Source organism: Chrysoperla carnea, chromosome 2 (genome assembly GCF_905475395.1).
Source record: "Chrysoperla carnea chromosome 2, inChrCarn1.1, whole genome shotgun sequence".
Taxonomy (NCBI): domain Eukaryota; kingdom Metazoa; phylum Arthropoda; class Insecta; order Neuroptera; family Chrysopidae; genus Chrysoperla; species Chrysoperla carnea.
In genome coordinates, this window is record NC_058338.1 from 95,975,175 (window position 1) to 95,995,770 (window position 20,596).

General features: G+C 28.7%; 1 protein-coding gene across 1 annotated transcript in view; it reads left to right on the top strand.

The window, feature by feature from the left end:
* The window catches only part of LOC123293090 (SKI family transcriptional corepressor 1 homolog-B), a 66,244-nt gene extending 48,372 nt beyond the window's left edge, over positions 1-17,872 (top strand). The window contains exons 4-5 of the mRNA XM_044873804.1: positions 16,066-16,387; positions 17,739-17,872. Of these exons, the coding sequence (XP_044729739.1) occupies positions 16,066-16,387; positions 17,739-17,872 (456 nt within the window). The remainder of the gene's footprint in view (positions 1-16,065; positions 16,388-17,738) is intronic.
* Positions 17,873-20,596: the final 2,724 nt, after the last annotated feature.

Consider the following 20,596-nt stretch of genomic DNA (forward strand, 5'->3'; position numbering starts at 1 on the left):
TATTGTATGGCAATATCAGTTAAGTGTGTATGGTATGTATGTGTGGCTATCTTTCTTCACATATATGACGTTAAAAAACAAACGATTGCGTGATGAACACTGTCTTTACATGGTATTTCAACAATTAACTCAGTCAATTACAACAATTTTTTCATTTGTTTTTACTATATTATGCCATAATTTGTACATTCATGCAAAATAACTTAAAGTAAGTAAAAATTTTACCTCGGTCGAGGCGAGGTTAATTAACATTCTAACTCGACCGAGACCGTGGGGAGGCAAGGCTCATATTTAAAACAAACAAGTGAAAACAAACAATTGACTGAGTTAATTGTTGAAATACCATGCATAGTCAGTGTTGATATCTTTATCACATTACACATACAAACATGTGACACATACATAACTTAATAATCAAGTATAGTACATATTATAAAATTTTCGCCTAATTGGCGCTCTCACGGGTAAACAGTGATGTTTACGAAAAAATATTTCAAACAAAAGTTGTTTAATTTTTGATAAGGAACATTTTTTACATATAAACTTTTGTTCTATCTCTGACGGTTTACAAGATGGGTCCTACGGACCCAAAACCCAATTGACCTATAATACTCATTTACGAACTTCACTTCACTTTTTACGTCCTGAGTACGCTGTAAAAATTTCAGCTCGATATCTTTTTTCGTTTTTGAGTTATCGTGTCCACAGACGGACGGACGGACGGACAACCGGAAATGGACTAATTAGGTGATTTTATGAACACCTATATCAAAATTTTTTTCGTAGCATCAATATTTTTAAGCGTTACAAACTTGGGACTAAACTTAATATACCATGTATATTTCGTATATACATGGTATAAAAACAAGGTGAGGCGAGTTGATATCAAAACCAAGTGTTCCTCTTGAAACACTAGAATCGTCTAACGCTGCAACGAAGCAATTGGGAATACCTTGTTCAAATCTTTTGAAGACAATCTGTATATAATAATAATATGAATATAATATAGGTACATATAATAACATATATAAAATATAATAGATATTAAACATAACATTATACATTCATACATACATATATAATACTTACATACATTTGTATTTGTATCAACTTAAATAAATTAAATAATCGTTATTGTCTTTTAAAATAAACAATATTCAGTTCTTTACATATTATATATAATACAATTCATTTTATATTATACATATATAAAATGTTATAAATGTTTAAACTTAAATGTCAAACTATATACATATATATAATACAATGTATAATGTTAAATTATAAAATCATTGAACTATAAATAATGTTTATTATTTTAATTGTATGTAATTCTATATTATATACACAAGTGGCGAAAATAAATTTGATAAAAAAATTGTTCTGATTAATTTTAAAAATTAGTGTTTCACCGAGGCTACGAGATACACGAGGTTCAAAATTTTAATCCTCGTTACTACTGGAGGCGAAGCGAAGTATATTTTTTATTTTTCCAAAAAAAAAAGCGAGGTGCCCCCCCCCCCAAATTTCATTCAATATGTTAGGAAAATTATTTATTAATTAAAAATTATATAGAAAATACTAAATAAATTGTAAATGATCATATAAATATTTTTTGTTCTTATGATTTTATAATAAAACTAGCTGACCCGGCGAACTTTGTTCCGCCTTAATGGCAATAAATAAGCAGTTTTTTTTTTTTTAATTGCAAAAAATACAAAAAAAAAAAAATAAAAAAAACATTAATCATTCATAATTATTTCTGTATTTTAGTACATAGGTTGCTCTTCATTTAAGTACCTTGTGATACACGACATTTTTTGTTTTATTATCAGGCGCAAAAACAAACAACGCAGATGGACCATGGGAAAAACATGAATGTTCTAGATTTAAACCACAAACTTTTAAGGATTAGCCATTGTTTAAGGATAAGGATTGGCCAATAAGTTCATCATAGATGGCACCACCGCCGAAATAAATGTTAAGTCGATAAGTTTACCATAGATGGCCCCACCACCGAAACCCAACCCAGTTATCAAGTCCCACGGGAATGCTGTCGAACGGGATAAAATATCCTATGTCCTTCTCCTGGCTCTAAACTACCTCCCTGCCAATTTTCAGCTAAATCGGTTCAGCCGTTCTTTAGTTATAAGTAGTGTAACTAACACGACTTTGTTTTATATATATAGATATAATATAATTTAATTATTACAATATTATCATATTATATTATAATTAATAATATTTATAGAAATATTAATAGAAATTAGAATTGTTGTTTATTTTCAAACAAAAGATAATATCATTTTAGTATTGAGATTTTATTAAAAAAAGAGATAGAGAAATAATAAACAGAAATAGACTCCTCTTATTTAGTTCTTAAAACATGACAGTATTTTAATTTTTCATAATATTTTGTTGTGCTAAATTATTTTTTAATTTATTATTTTCAATTTTTCATTCAAGGAGTTTTGAGAATAAGTAACTTCGAGTTTTGAAGAAATTTATATTCTAAAAAATTTTTTTAAACCATATTATGTACATTCAGTCAAAATAAGTCAAAATTAGTAATAATTTTACCTGAGGCAAGGCTAGTCAACATTTAACCTCGGTCGAGGTCGAGGCAAGACGAGGGTAGTGAAATTAGTATCTCGGACGAGTCCGATGCGAAGGGAAGCGAGTCATATTTAAAAAAGCGAAGCGAGGTAAGGTGATACCAAAATCTCGCCTCGCCTCGTACTTCGTGAAACACTACTAACAATTCGGAAATGACTCCGATATCGCTGGGTTTTTAGCACATTACACGTTAAACTGTAGCTTTCAGTATCTTAAGGACGTTCCCAAAAAAATGAGAAACTATTTGAAATTTACGTTTCAAATATTGGTGGTGGATTCTGTTAAAACTTTAAATTAAGAGTAAAATTTTTCAATATATACCATAGTTTTTGAAATATTGATACTCAAAGATTTAGAGAAACTCACTTATAGAAAAATGACACACAAATGGATGCAATTTCATCACTTTACAGTGACGGATTTAGGCCTGCTGCCGCTCTAGGCCCCGTTCGATGCGCCGCTTTTATAAAATGAAATTCATTAATTTTGATCCAGTTTTTCATTTTAAAGTAACTTAATTTATTGAAATATAATTTATTAAATATTACTGATAAACAAGACAGATATATATATATATATATATATAGACTTTAGACAGATAAATAATTCATATTTCTTTTAATATTAATCAATTTGAAAATTCCTTTTTTCGTAATTCGTCGTAATTAATTTCTTGGACTAATTGGGCTTCAATAGACAGTAATGCAAGTGCATTAAGTCTATCTTGGCCCATGCTTGCGCGTAAATAGGTTCTTACCCTTTTAAGAGTAGAAAAAGATCTTTCTCCTGAACAATTTGAAGCCGGATTACTCAAAAAAATACGGATACCAATGTCCACATTCGGGTAAACATCTCGAATATTCCGTGAATATTCATTCAATACTTTTTTCTTTGTCTCCAAACTTTGTTTTTTTAATCAGGGACATACAAATCTTCGGTATTTTTATTTCACACCAAAAACAAATTGAGAAGTCATTTGGATTAAATAATTTCAAAATGCTTCATACACGTGAGATTAATCTCACTAAAGGAACAGAAAGAGTAAGGAACATTACTCGATAAAGAATATCATTGATCGATTAAAAAATTAATATCTTACCTACACAGATTGAGAAGTAGATTAATGAATTTGATTATAATATTTTCTATCGAAAATTTTTTATAAAAACCAATCTGAACCAATTTTTATAATTGATTGTCTTTACTTTTTTGTGACTCTAAAATTTTGGCATATCATACATTTTGCCGCCCTAGGCCCGGGTCTCACAGGCCTAGGCCTAAATCCATCATTGTCACTTTAAATGTATTTTATGAAAAAACGATTGCCGTTTGTTATAATTTTCATTAAAGGAAAATATTTGTGTGCCGTTTTATAGTTCAGTGGTATTCAAACAAGTTTTCTGTATATAATAATGAATACAAAATAATAAATTTAAAATTCCATTTATTTAATTTGTTTGATTAGTAATTATGTGAAGAGACGTTATTAAAAAAAAAACTACAGGCAGAATAAGTGTGTTTATACTATCAACTACTATTATATGTATATACAAAGTGGACCATTTTAATATTTTATGACTAATAGTTCGTTTTGTGTCGCCCTATTAGCTCTGTTGCTTAAGGTCTAACCAATTCCGCCCGCCGTATGCATAGGGTAGCGGGATCGATTCCCGCCGTCACAACAAAATTAATTTAATTAAGAGTTGTGATGGGCTGGTGTAGTGCATGGTATATGCATGAAGGAGGTGCACTCAGCCTCTGAAATTGAGATGATAAATGAAATTATCAACGGAAAGGTGGTAAAACACATATATGGTATCACAATGGGCTCTATAGCCTAAGTGTGTACTTCGTGGACAGCCACTATAACCTAACTCCTACTCCTCCAAAAGCTAACTTTCAAATTTAAAATGTTATTCTATCCCTACCTTTTTTGGATCTAAATTGACTATTAAAATAACCCGGAGAACAAGATCCAATCTGATGTCAGAACATTATGTCCCCCCCAATCAAACTCTGCAACTTTTGTTTAAGTTTTGATTGGTTAACTACAAAACAAGCTTTTAGCTATAATTGTGATTATTTTGTTTGAATAAATAAAAAAAAAACTTTTAACAAAAAGAAAACCGACTTCAAAAGAAAAACTTTTCCAAAATAAATTAAAATGCACCAAAAAGTAAAAAAATAACGATAATATTATGTAGTTAAAATTATTGTTATTTTTGGCGTCGGTGTCAGCCAAGCTAATGTAGAAAATTGTTCTGTAAGAGTTGTTTCCTTGCAAGGCCATGGATGACACCGACTCCAAAAATAACAATAATTTTAACGACATTATATTATCGTTATTTTTTTACTTTTTAGTTCATATTAATTTTTTTTGGAAAAGTTTTTCTTTTGAAGTCGGTTTTCTTTTTGTTAAAAGTTTTTATTTTTATTTTGTGATTTTTAGTGAATCTGAAATACATTAACTAATTTGTCACTAAAAAAAGAATCATCGAAGTGATATTGAGTTATTCGTCCTCTTGTAGTGAATACTTAATGCAAATTTAAGACTTTTATGATTTTCTCATGTATACCGTTGTCAGAACTGGACCAAAATGAATTGGGACCAAATGAGAAACACCAGCTTTCAAACAGATAAAGAATCATCAAAATCGGTTCACCCAGTCAAAAGTTCTGAGGTAACAAACATTTAAAAAAAAAAATAAAAAATACAGTCGAATTGATAACCTCCTCCGTTTTTGTTTGAAGTCGGTTAAAAAATTGAAAGATCATATATAAGTTACTTTTTGTTTTTTGTTTTACTTTTAATCATGTATTCGTTGTGTGCGTAGTCATGGAAGGGACAATAAAATCGATGCCAGCGCTTTAAGTGAAAAATTTTGGAGTTAAAGGGGGCTGTTATGACTAATTTGCAATTCTTTACATGTTAATGATATAGAAATGTCAAATTAAAACTATTGAAAAACACGAATTAATTAAACTTAATGCATTAAAAATTGTGAAAATAAGAAATCAAATTGAACAAATATTATTTTTCAAATGTAAATTATCATAATTATTTATTTAAATTTGTAAGACAATAATATTAAATTTTAAATGTAAGTTTTAAATGCAATCCATACAATTATATATGCATCCATACAATTCTATAATTAAAGTAGTGTATCGTTACCATGGAAACGAAACTCACGCACGGAGCGAATACGATAATTATTTACATCATGGTTTTACAAAATTCAATGAGTTGAAAAAATTGCACTCTGTGTCTATAACTCGAATAGCCTAATTGGTAGGACGCTTGGCATGAATCCAAGAACTCATTTATTTAATCATATATAAGTTTTATAGCAAACTGTTTTTTCAAGATAAAGTTACAGACAGTTTTAACTTTACATTAACAATTAACATTATTACGTCAGAACGATGTTTTACGAACATTATTTTTCGCCGGGTGTTTTCGTTTCTCTTTTGAAAAGTTCTTTTAAAATTGCCTGTAACTTTAAAATTATCATGAAAAAATAAACACTAAAAACAGTTTTGTTTATGAAAAAGTTATTTATGAGATTAAAATGACTCACCCTGTATACGTACGGCTTCGAAGTAGGAACAGAAGGAAGCTATATCTATCTATGTAGGTAAATGAAGTTATCTATATATATATATATATATAGTTGTTTAACTACAGGGTAGTTTTTTTTTTTTTTTTTAGAAATAGGAAGTTAAATGAACCATTGTTATGTTATTTTATGATTGTATTATTATTATTATACTTAAAAAATAACAATATGGTGTTGTTTGTTTGAAGCTACAATACAAGAACCAAACATTATTATTGAATTTTGTTTTTGTAACAGCCAGCCATCTACATTTACTCCTATCAATGTGCCAGAAAGAATGTAGAGAATTAAATCGTTTAATTTACAGGAAAACGTAAAGTAAACGATTAATGTATGTATGGAGATTAATACAGGCTACACTCTCCTGCAAGAGAAAATCTATTATAAAACTTTTAAAACTCATAAAAAATCGTCTTTCAATAAAGAGTGTCTGTTTTTGACTAAATAATATATTCAAAGTAAGAAGTTCATTTGGCATTGAAATTTCGGAGCTACGAGTGGAGTAGGTCAGTAAAGAGGTATTTCATCGATCAGTACTTTTAAAATCACCGTAGATTGCCTACATGGCAAATCATAATGTGCTCTGAAATAGATGAATATCAAATTTGAGGCCATTGAAACGTATAAAAAGTACTGTCATCAATTATAAAGGGCAATATTAAGACTGCCTGTCTCTATTTAGGCGAAAAATGTGATAAAAACAGGGAATCTAGGAGTCTAAGACACGCTTTAGTAAACTAGCTGAAAGAAAAAGTAGAAGTACAAAAAGAAAATAGAGTGATTAAAACAAAATCATTTTGTCGTATAAAAGTGTAGTTACAATACAAAAATGATTTAAAAAAATTTAATATTATTTAGTAATAATTGACGTTTGTTACCGTATTTCTACTTCCCAAATTTTGATGGCATTGGAGTAGAGTTAAAACCTACTAATACTAAGCTCAAATCGTGTCGTGTCAGAAAAAATTCGTTACTAAAGAGTAAGTTCAAGTAAGAGTCAGAATCGGAAGATGATCCAGCTTTATCTTCCTTGCAGTCAAACCAAGCACAATTATGAAACGACATTTTTTTTTTTTATAATTAACAGTTTATTACGAATGACTGATGACTGATTTGATAATTAAAAGATTGATTATACTCTAGAGTTATTATTTGTAATGTTTATTGTTTTGTTGTCTAAGTGTAGGTATGACCATTGACTGATAACAATTTATAAAATTGTTTTTTGTTTTAAAGTTGATTTTTTTTTATAAAAATTTTATTATTTTTAATTGATTTTGACTGATCTAGAAGAATATTTTATGTTTTGGTTTCATTTGTCTGATTTGCAGTGCCTAAGTAAATAAAACCTTTAAAACATTTTAGTTTTTTTTAAATATCAAAATTTTGATATATATCGGATATATATCAAAAATATGCGATATTTTGATATTTATAATAAATATCGGATATTTTCGAACCCTGAAAATATCTTAAAAAGCACCCCACACTTTTTTAAGATAAAATTTCTTATTCACTCTATTTTTGTTTTATCTTATAGAATTTTTTTTCTACTTTTTAAACAATAATTTATCTTCTATTTTTAGTTCAGTTAGCGTATTTTTTAACTATTTAAACTTACATTTATGAATATTGTGGAATGTTATCTGCGCTTCCACCATCAAATTTTTTTAAGTTAATCGTTAATCCTGAAGATCTTGATCCGGATAATCGGACAGACTTATTAAATTATTGTATTATCGTTAAGTAGTAATTAATTAATTTTAAATAAAAAGACGAAGAGTAGTTATTACTTAAAAAAACAGTACTTTATCTATATTAAAAAGTTCACCCATAATTATGGAAGTAACTTGATTATTTCATTCCAGGTTATTTAGCATTTACAATGGCAAGTGTTTCTGTCTTAAAAAAAAATAATTTTCTATTTGTGTACATTTAAACGGTTGCCATAAACGCCATATCGCTAGTATTTAAAATCAAAACAAATATTATACTTACTTTACCCTAATTTAACCTTTAATAAAATAATACGATATTATATAATAAAGAATGAATGGTCCGTTCTATTCTGGAGCACTCACTCTATACGAACATATTCCCATGGGATGGACATTTGATATCGCGTACTATCCACCATAGCCAAGCCTAGCTAGTCTATAGTGGTGTTGTTCTTTCTAACATGGTAAAAAAAATTAAATCCCTCCTCGCTTGTAGTGATCATTGAATTCACCTACATATAATCTATATAGTCCCCTTAGAAATCATAGATAAGGGTGCAAAAATTCTATATTTTTTTAATATGCAAAATATTTATTAAAATGTTTTGAAACTTGATACGTTTTTTTTTTTTCTATTTAAAGTTTTATCGCTTTATTTAATAGCTATTGTTGCACAAATTATAATTGAAGGTGATTTTTATACTATTTAAGGTAGTACCAGCGCCAAGTCAAGTTTGGATTTGTGGTTGAAATTATTTGCACCTTATTTTTAACTTTGTTGATGAATTTTGCTATAACTCCATGAATGTAGACGAAAAATATGTTTTCGAAATAACGAAAACTAAATAATTAAATAAAATTTTCAATTATCGATATTTTAAAAATTACATTAGATATCGAAAAATTTTGTTCTCAATTTCCGTCTAATATTGTCAAATTATAACAAAATTCATCATTAAAATTGAAAATATATATTTTTATAAATTTGCAGCCACACTACCGTGGTCATACATCTTTAATTAGTCAGGCACAACGAATTTTTTTTTTATTTAATACTTTTTTAAGATTTTAACTTAAATTTAAATAGTTTTATTTTATTTCCATTTTGGAGAAATCTATGAAAACATACCATCCATCTATCCTTTTCTCCTAAGGAATTTTTTACAATTCAAATTTGTGAGCATAATTCGTTTTAATATTTCCGATGAATATCAAGGACAGAATCTAAATTATGACAAGTGAAAACAAACAATTGAATGAGTTAATTGTTGAAATACCATGTATATATAGTGTTGATTACTTTATCACATTACACATACATACATGTCACACATACATAACTGATATTCCCATATAATACATAGTATACAATTTTCGCTCTCACGGGTAAACAGTGATGTTTACGAAAACATATTTCAAACAAAAGTTGTTTATATTTTTATAAGGAACATATTTTACAATCAAACTTTTATTCTCTCTTTAACGGTACAAGATGGGTCCTAAGTTCCTAAGACCCAATTGACCTATGTTGCTCATTTACGAACTCGATCTCACTTTTTACGTCCGCAGCACGCTATAAAAATTTCAGCTTGGTATCTCTTTTCGTTTTTGAGTAATCGTGATGACAAACGGATAGACACACGACAGACAGACGGACTAAACTTCGTATACCTTGGTATATTTCATGTACATAGTATAATAATAATAATTAAATTGAATTAAAACTATACGTTATTGAATAGAGGTACACATAAGAGTGCATGTAACTTTGCATAATTTTTGCATCTAAAAATGTTTTTCTTGTTTATACATGCGAAAAGTTTTAATTTTAAAATTTTTAAATTGGTAATATTAACTGATCGATAATTTTTGTCAAACCTAGACATAATAAGCTTGGAAATGAGGGGTGAATCATGGTAAAGGAATAAGGAATAAGGATAAAGGAAAAAAGGAAGATAGGGGTAAGACAGGAAAAAACTTGCTAGAGTATTTAACATATAAGTTGTTTGTAATATAAAAACAAGTGAAAACAAACAATTGACTGAGTTAATTGTTGAAATATCATGCATAGCATGTGTTGATTTCTTTATCACATTACAAATACAAACATGTGACACATACATAACTGATAATCAAGTATAGTACATATTATAAAATTTCCGCCTAATTGGCGCCCTCACGGGTAAACAGTGATGTTTACGAAAAAATGTTTCAAACAAAAGTTGTTTAATTTTTGATAAGGAACATTTAAACTTTTGTTCTATCTCTAACGGTTTACAAGATGGGTCCTACGTACCCAAGACCCAATTGACCTATGATGCTCATTTACGAACTTGACCTCACTTTTTACGTCATGAGTACGCTGTAAAAATTTCAGCTCGATATCTTTTTTCGTTTTTGAGTTATCGTGTCCACAGACGGACGGACGGACGGACAACCGGAAATGGACTAATTAGGTGATTTTATAACACCTATGACAAAATTTTTTTCCTAGCATCATTATTTTTAAGCGTTACAAACTCGGGACAAAACTTAACATACTATGTATATTTCATATATACATGGTATAAATAGATCAGTCCAAAAATATTGGGCGTAAAATTTCCTACCGATTTGTATTAAGCTAAGTATTAGCTAGGTATAATTTCATTTTCGTTATTATCATGTTTTGTAAATCTATATTAAATAATGCGTTGCTTTTTTATTTATAAATAATTAATAATGTCATGTCTGTAAAATCACCTGTTTGTTTGTCCAATAAATTATTAAATTATTATTTATTTATTAAATATTACAACCAACTACGAAATAATATTTTTATATGATTTCGCGTGATTTATGTTTTTTATTCAATAATTTGTATTTATCACGATTTAAATAAAATAATAATTTTATTATTATCAGTGATTGAAATGATTTTAACGACATTTCTAAGAGTTTGCCGGGAAAAAATATTTTCTTTTAAAAACTCTCATCATATTATTTACTTTCAAAAAAGGTATCTCACTGTTTTTTCGTTTAGTTTAAAGCTATACAATGTTTAATGCTTAGAAAAACTAAAAAAAGATAGCCTTTTTAAGGCTACAAAATATGATTTTTTTCATAGCGACGAAAGTCTGTTAGTAAATCCTGAAGACGATGAAAGTGGTTGGATAGAAAAGAACCATAGTGAAATATTCTAAAGCAATGGAAAGTTGCAAGCATAAAAACTGTACGTTAAAATTGATTATCGAGTCACACATTTATCAATACGAATATTTATCAATAAACGAAAACTATCCCTTACATTTGACTTTTGACGGACTTTATTGACCTACAATCTTGATTGACCAACAATATTTTGTTACCATTCGATAGATTATTTCCAAAAATTGATATATAGAACTTGGCTGTACGTGCAATAGCAACAAAGATAACTAATAAAAACCAACTCACCCCTGTATTGACAGAGAGTTGTATTTTCTCCCACCACCACGAATACGAAAACTCGGTTTTAGACTCAGGACATTCCCCCAAATACCTCCTTAAAATTTCAGCCATTAAGTATTTCTTTATTTACTGAACTATTTGAAAAATAAAAATTATTTATACATTAAATTGAATATGAGCAAAATGCTCATAGCTAACGCGAGTGTTGGTGGGTTGATAATATATCATGCATACGCATTTAACAATATTAACAACCAACCCATAGAGCGTGTACGACAGTTCCAATATCTCGGAAGTATTGTTTCTGAAAATGGCGACACTGATGAAGATGTAGAACTAAGAATCAGAAAAGCCAAGGCAGCGTTTGCGCAACTTCGACCCACCTGGAGATCACACCAACTCAGAAGACACACTAAATTGAAAATATTCGAGACTAATGTTAAAAGTGTTCTTTTGTATGGATGTCAAACCTGGAAAGTCTCGCAAAGCATCACCAGACAACTGCAAGTCTTTATCAACAGTTGTCTCAGACACATCCTCAGCATTTATTGGCCCAACACGATTTCCAATGAAAACCTGCTGGACACCTGCCACGAAAATCCAGTAGGACACACCATCAAGCAACGCAAAAATGGTTGAATTGGTCACACACTCAGGCGAATTGCCAAAGAGGCATTTGAGTGGAACCCCCAAGGAAAAAGAGGGTGAGTCGACCTCGTCATACCGGGCGAAGAACCCTGGAGCAAGAAATTACTGAGGAAGGCAAATCCTGGGGAGAAGTCAAGTCCATGGCACATAATAAAGTTCGTTGGCGAGCATTTGTTGAGGCCCTACATCCCCTCGGGATCATAGGACATAAATAAAAATATATATATGCATTTAATATTAGTCAACGCACATTGATAAAACAAAATTATTTTTTAAATAAGTTTTAAATAATATAAGTTGTTTGTAAATAACTCGTATTTATCAAACTAAATTTAGATATATACAAGTGAAAACAAACAATTGACTGAGTTAATTGCTGAAATACCATGCATAGTCAGTGTTGATTTCTTTATCACATTACACATACAAACATGTGACACATACATAACTGACAATCAAGTATAGTACATATTATAAAATTTACGCCTAATTGGCGCCTTCACGGGTAAACAGTGATGTTTACGAAAAAATGTTTCAAACAAAAGTTGTTTAAGTTTTGATAAGGAACATTTTTTACATTTAAACTTTTGTTCTATCTCTAACGGTTTACAAGATGGATCCTACGGACCCAAGACCCAATTGACCTATGATGCTCATTTACGAACTTGACCTCACTTTTTACGCCCTGAGTACGCTGTAAAAACTTCAGCTCGATATCTTTTTTCGTTTTTGAGTTATCGTGTCCACAGACGGACGGACGGACGGACAACAGGAAATGGACTAATTAGATGATTTTACGCCTATGACAAAATTTTTTCCTAGCATCATTATTTTTAAGCGTTACAAACTTAGGACTAAACTTAATATACTATGTATATTTCATATATAACATACATGGTATAATAACATTTTTAAACAAAACGCATAGCCAATTTGGGTGAAAGTGTTTTGTCTAAAGACATTCTTACTGCATCAATGTCTGCATTATGTTTAAATATGTTAATCATATTAAACATTATTATTTAACTTATAAAATAAAAAATAATTACCTTTCTGTATAACTTCCCTCTATTTTTTCGTAATTAGTTTTTTAATAAAATTAAATATTCAAAAATATATTTATAATGTTGATAATGAAGAATACTGTATTTATTTTTATTTATTTATTTTTTTTACAAAATAATAATGAAAAAACGAATTAAAGTTTGATAATAATTATGTATTATTTTATAAATAATATCAGATTCAATAATATAGCACACAAAAGCGTAGAAAAATGATAATAGTCATGAAAGTATTAAATAATATAAAATTATTGTGTTTTTTTTATTTATTTTTTATCAGTTTAGTAAAATCTTTTTAATAAATAATTTATTTAAAAGTATCTACCTACCTAGGTATATAATATTAGATAGTTATAATGTAGATATAATTTTTACCGACATATATAAATAACTTTTAATACAATGTATTTAAAAATTAGAATAAAATTGTCAAGGGATATCTATTTACTTATTTATTTATTAAAAAAAAAACAATAAACTTTAATTTTTGTTTAATTTTCATGATAAAATTAATTTAAATGTATTTTCAACGATTAAATTTAGGTATCTTTTTTTATAATGTAATTCCATTACTTAAGATTTATCAGACATTAAGGCAATGCATAAATAAAAATTTTAATTTTTGGAATGCTATGGTTGTACGAGCGTAAATTTTTTTATATGAAGTTGGACTAAGTCTAAATCAAGTCTGAAAATTTTAGGGGGGTTGCCTGATTATTTAAATAAATAAATGATTTAAGGATGTATGAGCATGACAACAATGTTTGATTTAAAGGCTCAAAATTTGTTTGTAAGTAGTCTTTTACTCAAAGAATATGTGGTTAAAATTTCAGCTTAGGTAACCGTGCAAATTTTTAAGAAAAAAGTCATTAAAAATCGATATAAAATACATTGGCTCTTATGGAGGAATCTCAAAAAACGACATATTTTGGAAGTTTTTGATAATTTTCATTTGGAATGAATGAAAACAAATTAAAAAAAAACTTTTTAATAGAAAGTAAACATATTAGCAATGAATTAGAAAAGAAAAAAACTAAGTGTCACCGTCCATATAAGGGATGTAAGAGCAGGGTGGATTAAGGGTTGAAATTATTTTTATCTTATTTTCAACTTTGATGATGAATTTTGTTATAACTTCATGAATGTAGACGAAAAATAAGAATAAAATTTTTCGATATGTGTCTTGGTTTTCGAAATATCGAAAGCTAAATAATTAAACACAATTTTCAATTTTCGATATTTTGAAAATTAAGCCAGATATCGAAAAATTTTATTCTTACTTTTCGTCTTATATCGTCAAGTAATAATATAAATTTATCATCAAAATTGAAAATATCTATTTTTAAATTTGTGCCCCCACTACCATGCTCATACATCCTTAAATAATAAAGAAGGCATATTTAACATTGATATTATTGGAAAGCGGTAGATGGATGATATGTTTTCATAGATTTCTCCAAAAAAAAGAAAAAAACTATTTAAATTAAAGTTAAAACCTTAATAAATTATTGAAAACAAAAAAATAACCGCCGTTGTGCCTGACTGATAAAGGATATATGAGCACGGTAGTGGGGGCCCACGGTAGTGGGGGGGGGGTAAAGGGGGCAAAAATAAAAACATATTTTTTTTTCAATCTTGATGATGAATTATGATATAACTTGACAATATAAGATGAAGAGTAAGAATAACATTTTTTTTTTATTAAAAATAACGATTTTATATAGAAAATAAATATACTTATAGATTGATGAACCACTAAGAAGTCTTTCAATAAAAATTAAAATATAAATAAATCATAAAAAAAAAAGTAACTTACAACATCATTTGTATTTATTAAACTTATTATTAAAATTAATTAATTACGACAATTATTACCACTTAAATGATTGCACAGTTAATTTGAAAATTTCCGAAAATAATATTTTTTTTACTTACATTTTTAGTCTTGATGAGAAAAATTCTCACAATTTCAGAAGAAGAAAAATATTTAAACAAACTTTGAATAGATAAAAAAAATCTGAACATTTTTTAATTCAAAAATAGATAAAATTATATGAAGATAGAAAAAGTCTCAACCACATTCACCATCACCAAAAAAAAACGAGAGGTGTAGTCGGACACCTGACTGGAACTATGTTCCCAACGTATATTAAATTTGCATTGATTTTTTTGCTGGTTTGAAAGATTGATTATGCACATGTTCAATTTTGTAAGATTATTTTGTGTTTTTTTTTTTTTTTTTAAATATTCAGTGTGACTTATAGTCGATTTGAAAAACACAATTCCAAAAAAATGAAAAATATACAACAAGATAAAAATTATTTGAAAGTACAAATAACTTTATTCATAATTAATAATAAATATTAGTTTTGTGGTACGCTACCTTGCAGGTTTGGTGTAATTAGTTTCTTGTAAATGGTTTTTCTTTATTTTTTCTCTCACGATTCTGTTTGCGTTTCGGTTCACTGTTAATTCTGAAAATTTAAAGAATTAATTGAAGTTAAATACTTGTTTTATTGTTTAAAGAATTAAAGATTCAAGGTACTGTAACTCTATACTTTATGAATTCATTGTTATATTAGTTTAAAAAAGACATACTTCTGATTTAGTAGTCAACCCAATATGTGCGTACATTACTTTCATTTGGCTTGATCAAGATATTTATTATGACATCATAAAATTTCCTTGTTCTTACTTTAAATTCTCTATTATGATTAACTTCTTCTGATAACTCACAAATCATTTTTTTGAATGGAAAACTTTGGACAAAATATAAATTGACAGATTGTAAAAATTTTTCAAAATAGTCTAAAAATTCATGGCAAGGTGAATCGATTAAAAAAGTTTTAGTTTCCTTGGTAACACATCGTCGGATTTTGGGATTGTTTTAAATTAAGAAGTTATATGCTTGACTCCTAAAATCGCTGCTTTTTCTGGTAAAGATTAATTTATATCTTTCTTTTTTTGCAGTTAAATCCAAGCGATATTCAATCATCACCAGCAATTTTAACTGATTTACGTGGTTCCTCATCAAGTTTAGCACATTCACCATTAAATTTAAGTCCAAAAAGTGACGTATCCATAGCTGGTGGTGTGGCCAGTAGCGGGGGTGGAAGTGGGGGTACAATAATCACAGCACATCATCAAACACCTGCCTCGTTAATGATGGCCGATCGTTTATGGAGTATTTCACGGATTACCCAACAAATGTCACCAACAATAGAACGGACAATTTCACCGCATCAACAATTTTTGTATCATCAACAGGAACCGAGTTTGAATCGAAATCGAGGTAGGTAAGGATAGAAGCAATTTTAAGAGCGATTTTTTGGATTTTTTAAAAATAATTTGTTTGAAAAAATTGAAAAATTAGACATAAATTTCTGCGATTGAACCATCAAACTAAAAAAAACGAAGATTTTTTAAACCTTCAGCGCTCGTGTCAACCATTCGGTAATCTTAGGTCGTCGTGTGATGCGAGGGTTGCTCACGCGTTAAAAAATTACATATTAACTCTACATAATTTTAAATAAATTTATTTTAACATGCACTAACTAATTAAAAATAGTTTGATCACGTGATTATTGAATGATGTTTGAGAGTGAAAATGATAGAGCAGAGAAAAATCTAAATAATTAAATTCCTTTTAACTAATTTCATACATAGTTCTATTGCAATTTGTTTTTAATTTGCTGAGTACGACTTATATTAAATGCAAGAAAGTACTCGAACAGGCCCGAAAATTACTCTCGTGATAATCGAAACATATTTTTATAAATTGTAGGTTGGTTGATAAAATCTGAAAAATTTAAAATTCGAAAATAGTTAAAATTATATGAAGATAGAAAAAGTTTTAACCACATATGAAAATAATATTTATTTATGTTTTAAGCCGAGCATGAGCAAAATGCTCATAACGCGAGTGCTGACGTATAAAATTTTCTACTGTAGTAAGAGCCCAAAACTCACGAAAATCCAGTTCATTTTACCGTTGTTCTAACAATTCAAAAAATTGCCTGAAATCGATCCAAAAATCACTTTTAGCATGGCATTTTGGACATCTCTCGGAAAAAATTGAAAAAAGTATTTGCTTCAGGACTTGATAAAACTCAGTAAATAGGGTCATTTTAATACAGAAATTTCAAAAATCGCTTCGATTATCGATTATTTTTAGATTGAAACCATTATTTCGGAGATATAGGCAGAAATTATAATAAGCGCGATTCTTGGAATTGATTTCCCTTGATATTTTAGAAAATAACTCTCCTACCGATAAATTAATTAAATTTTGGTATTTATTGTGTGAAAATTGCCATATATAATGACTTTTATCGAAATCGAAAACAATTTTTTTTTCAAATTTTTGGGTTTTTGTTACTTTTCAAATAATTTGACGATTAAAGGAGTTGCTGCGGCGATATAGCCAGAAATTCTAAATACCTCCTTGAAAAATTGAAAAAACTTGGATTTTAGAGCAATTTTAGAAAAATCTTGGTTCGATTAATTTTCAAAGAGGCGCGATATCTCGGAGCAACTTGAACTGAATTGTTTTTTGATCGATACTGAAATCCTTTTCCCGAAGTTACCCAAATTCCTTCAAAATCAAATCCTTATATCTAAATGAAATAATTTTTGTATTTCAGATCACTCAACGCATAATTATAGTAGCCGTAGTAATTCACCGATTTCCGTGAAAGCATTAGATTGTACTGCATGTCAAAATGTAGTCTGTAATAACCATCAAACCATTGAAAATAGTACTAAATTACCCACATAAATTCAATTTTTCCATAAATCAATTTATAAGCGAGGAGCCTGTGACAGTAAAACTGCACTTACACAGATTTCGAAATTTCGCATATGAATCAATGTTATTTAACGATAGGTACAAATGGACTAGGTGTGCCAGAGTTTATCTCGGCAGAAATATTTATTATAAAATTTTATTTTTTTAATATAATTACAATTATTTGGACTTGGAAATTAATTTGTAAGAGACCATTTTATTGCAAATTTTATCTATTTTCAGGAAAATTTGGTGTGACAGCTCTTATCGTGGTAGAAAAGTCTGTCACACCGATTTTTAACATATAAAGCCAATTAAATTTTACCCTTATCGCAGAATTACTTTCTTTTTTTTAATTTGTTCGTTTTGAGTTCTACTTTCGAAATATCTCGGTGTGACAGCTCAAAACTTCACCAAAATATCTGCCACACCGTAAAAAATAAAAATATCCTGGCAAAAAATATTTTGCCAGGATAAATCTTGACAAACCTAGTCCATATTGTACGTATCGTTAAATAGTATTGATTCATATGTGAAATTTCGAAATTAGTGTGAGTGCAGTTTTATGTCACAGGCCCCAGGGCTATTATACTTCAAGTTAGAAAAAATTCTCATTCTTGTAGTCTCTCATTAAAAACAAATACTCAAAACTATAGAAACATTTAGAATTTCATTATTGTATGTGTGTATAAAAAACAGACCCTGGTTAAAAATTCATTTCAATAGAATTTGTATCGAAAATTTCGAATTGAATTCAATCGACTTACAATATTAAACAATAAAAATAAACATTGCCATATATACAAGGTGAACCATTTTAATATACAGGGCGTTCTGTTATTAACTGCAGATCTTTGGCCTATAGAATAAGCTCATAAAGACGAATAAAAAAGCTCTTTACCAAATTTCGATCCGAGACCAGATTCGGTAGATGTGCCTATGGGAAAATAGAAAGATTTATGAATTCACAAACCTATCAAATTCATTAAATTAGTAGGTGTCACTTAGAGGAGACTATCATAAAACAAAAATTCATTTAATTGGGTAGTGAATACTAAAAAAAATATTTTTTTGTTATTATTTATAAAGAAAACAAAAATATAAATCACCAATAGCCAGTTAGATGTGGGAGGTATCAAATTATATATTAATATAGGTACGGGACAGGGGGCAATAAATTGTGTAATACAGAACACAAAATCTTAAACATTAATCACTTTACAACTTCAACACACAACATACATACTTTGGTTTGTCTCGGTGTATGTGAATCTCAGCATATATTTATCAAAACGGACGATTTTCCGTCTTGCCAAATATATGCCTAACGTATGTGATATTCGCACAATTAGTTGCGTACAACACTTAATTTACCTAGAAACGTAATGTAGGTTTTAATGGGTTAGTTTTTATAATAACAACAGTAGCCAAATAAAGTTTTTTGTAATAGTTTTGCATTTAGAGACGCCTTCCACTATGATAAAATACATCCTCTCTTTAAGTAGTGTTTTATTGAATTCATTCAAAATGTTATTGAACTGTGATTCGCTAAAGATATATTAATTTATTTTGTTAATTATCTCGCAAAGTAGGCCTCATATCCAAAAGTGAAAAATAACTTTTTCCTTCGTCTTTATGAGCTTATTGTGCAGGTTAACGCCCTGTATAAGAGCTAATAGCTCGTTTTGTAGTGAACCAATCAACGAATAACTTAAACAAAAGTTGCAGAGTTTGATGGGAGACATCATGTTCTGACATTAGATTGGACCTAGTTTTTCGGGTTGTTTTAATAGTCAATTTAGATCCTAAATGGTAAGAGATAGAATAACACTTTAAATTAGAAAGTTAATCCTCATAAAGATACTAACATTTTTCATCTAAAATAAATTTTTCGAAAATCGTCAACTTTCGAAGGAAATGCAACTTAAAAACTTAAAAATATATCATTATTGCATTTAATCGAAAGAAAACTAAAACTACTTAAAAAAGTTTGTCAAAAGTTGTCAAGGGCAATAGAGGGCGTTCACCAGCGTCCACGACTTTGTCCTATAATTATCGATAAACTTTTAACGTATTTTCTTTCGATTAAATTCAATAATAACATATTTTTAAATCACATTTCCTGCGAAAGTTAACGTTTTTCGAAAAATGTTTTAAACAGAAATTGTAAGTTTTTTTGTAAGGTTTTTTTCTAATTTAAAGTGTTTTTGTATCTCTTACCAGTTAGAATGTAAATTTGGTCCAATCAGAACATTACCCATCCCGAAGAACTAGGTCACAACCCGAAGAAATTGGTTCAATCAGAACATTATGTTCAGACATCAGAACTGTACAATTTTTGTTTAAGTTTTTTTTTTGATTGGTTAACTACAAAATGAGCTATTAGCCATAATTGATTAAATGGTCCATCTTGTATAAGTAATGCAAAAATTTACTTTTTTTTATTCATAGGCAATTTTATTACAGATATGATATACAAATTACATAATGAATAAAATAAAATATTAATATTATTTCTCTTGTCTGTTTCTTCCTAAGCGGTCCATTTTTAGATCGCGAGTCTATTTTTCGTCAGTAGCCAGCATGATAAAATTGATAAAATGAGGAGTAAATCATGAAATTTGATCAAGAAATGAAGAAGATCTCACGTGGACCGGAAAAAAACAGGCTGAGGGAATAATAAATAAGATTGTTTCGTTATATTCTTAGTGATTT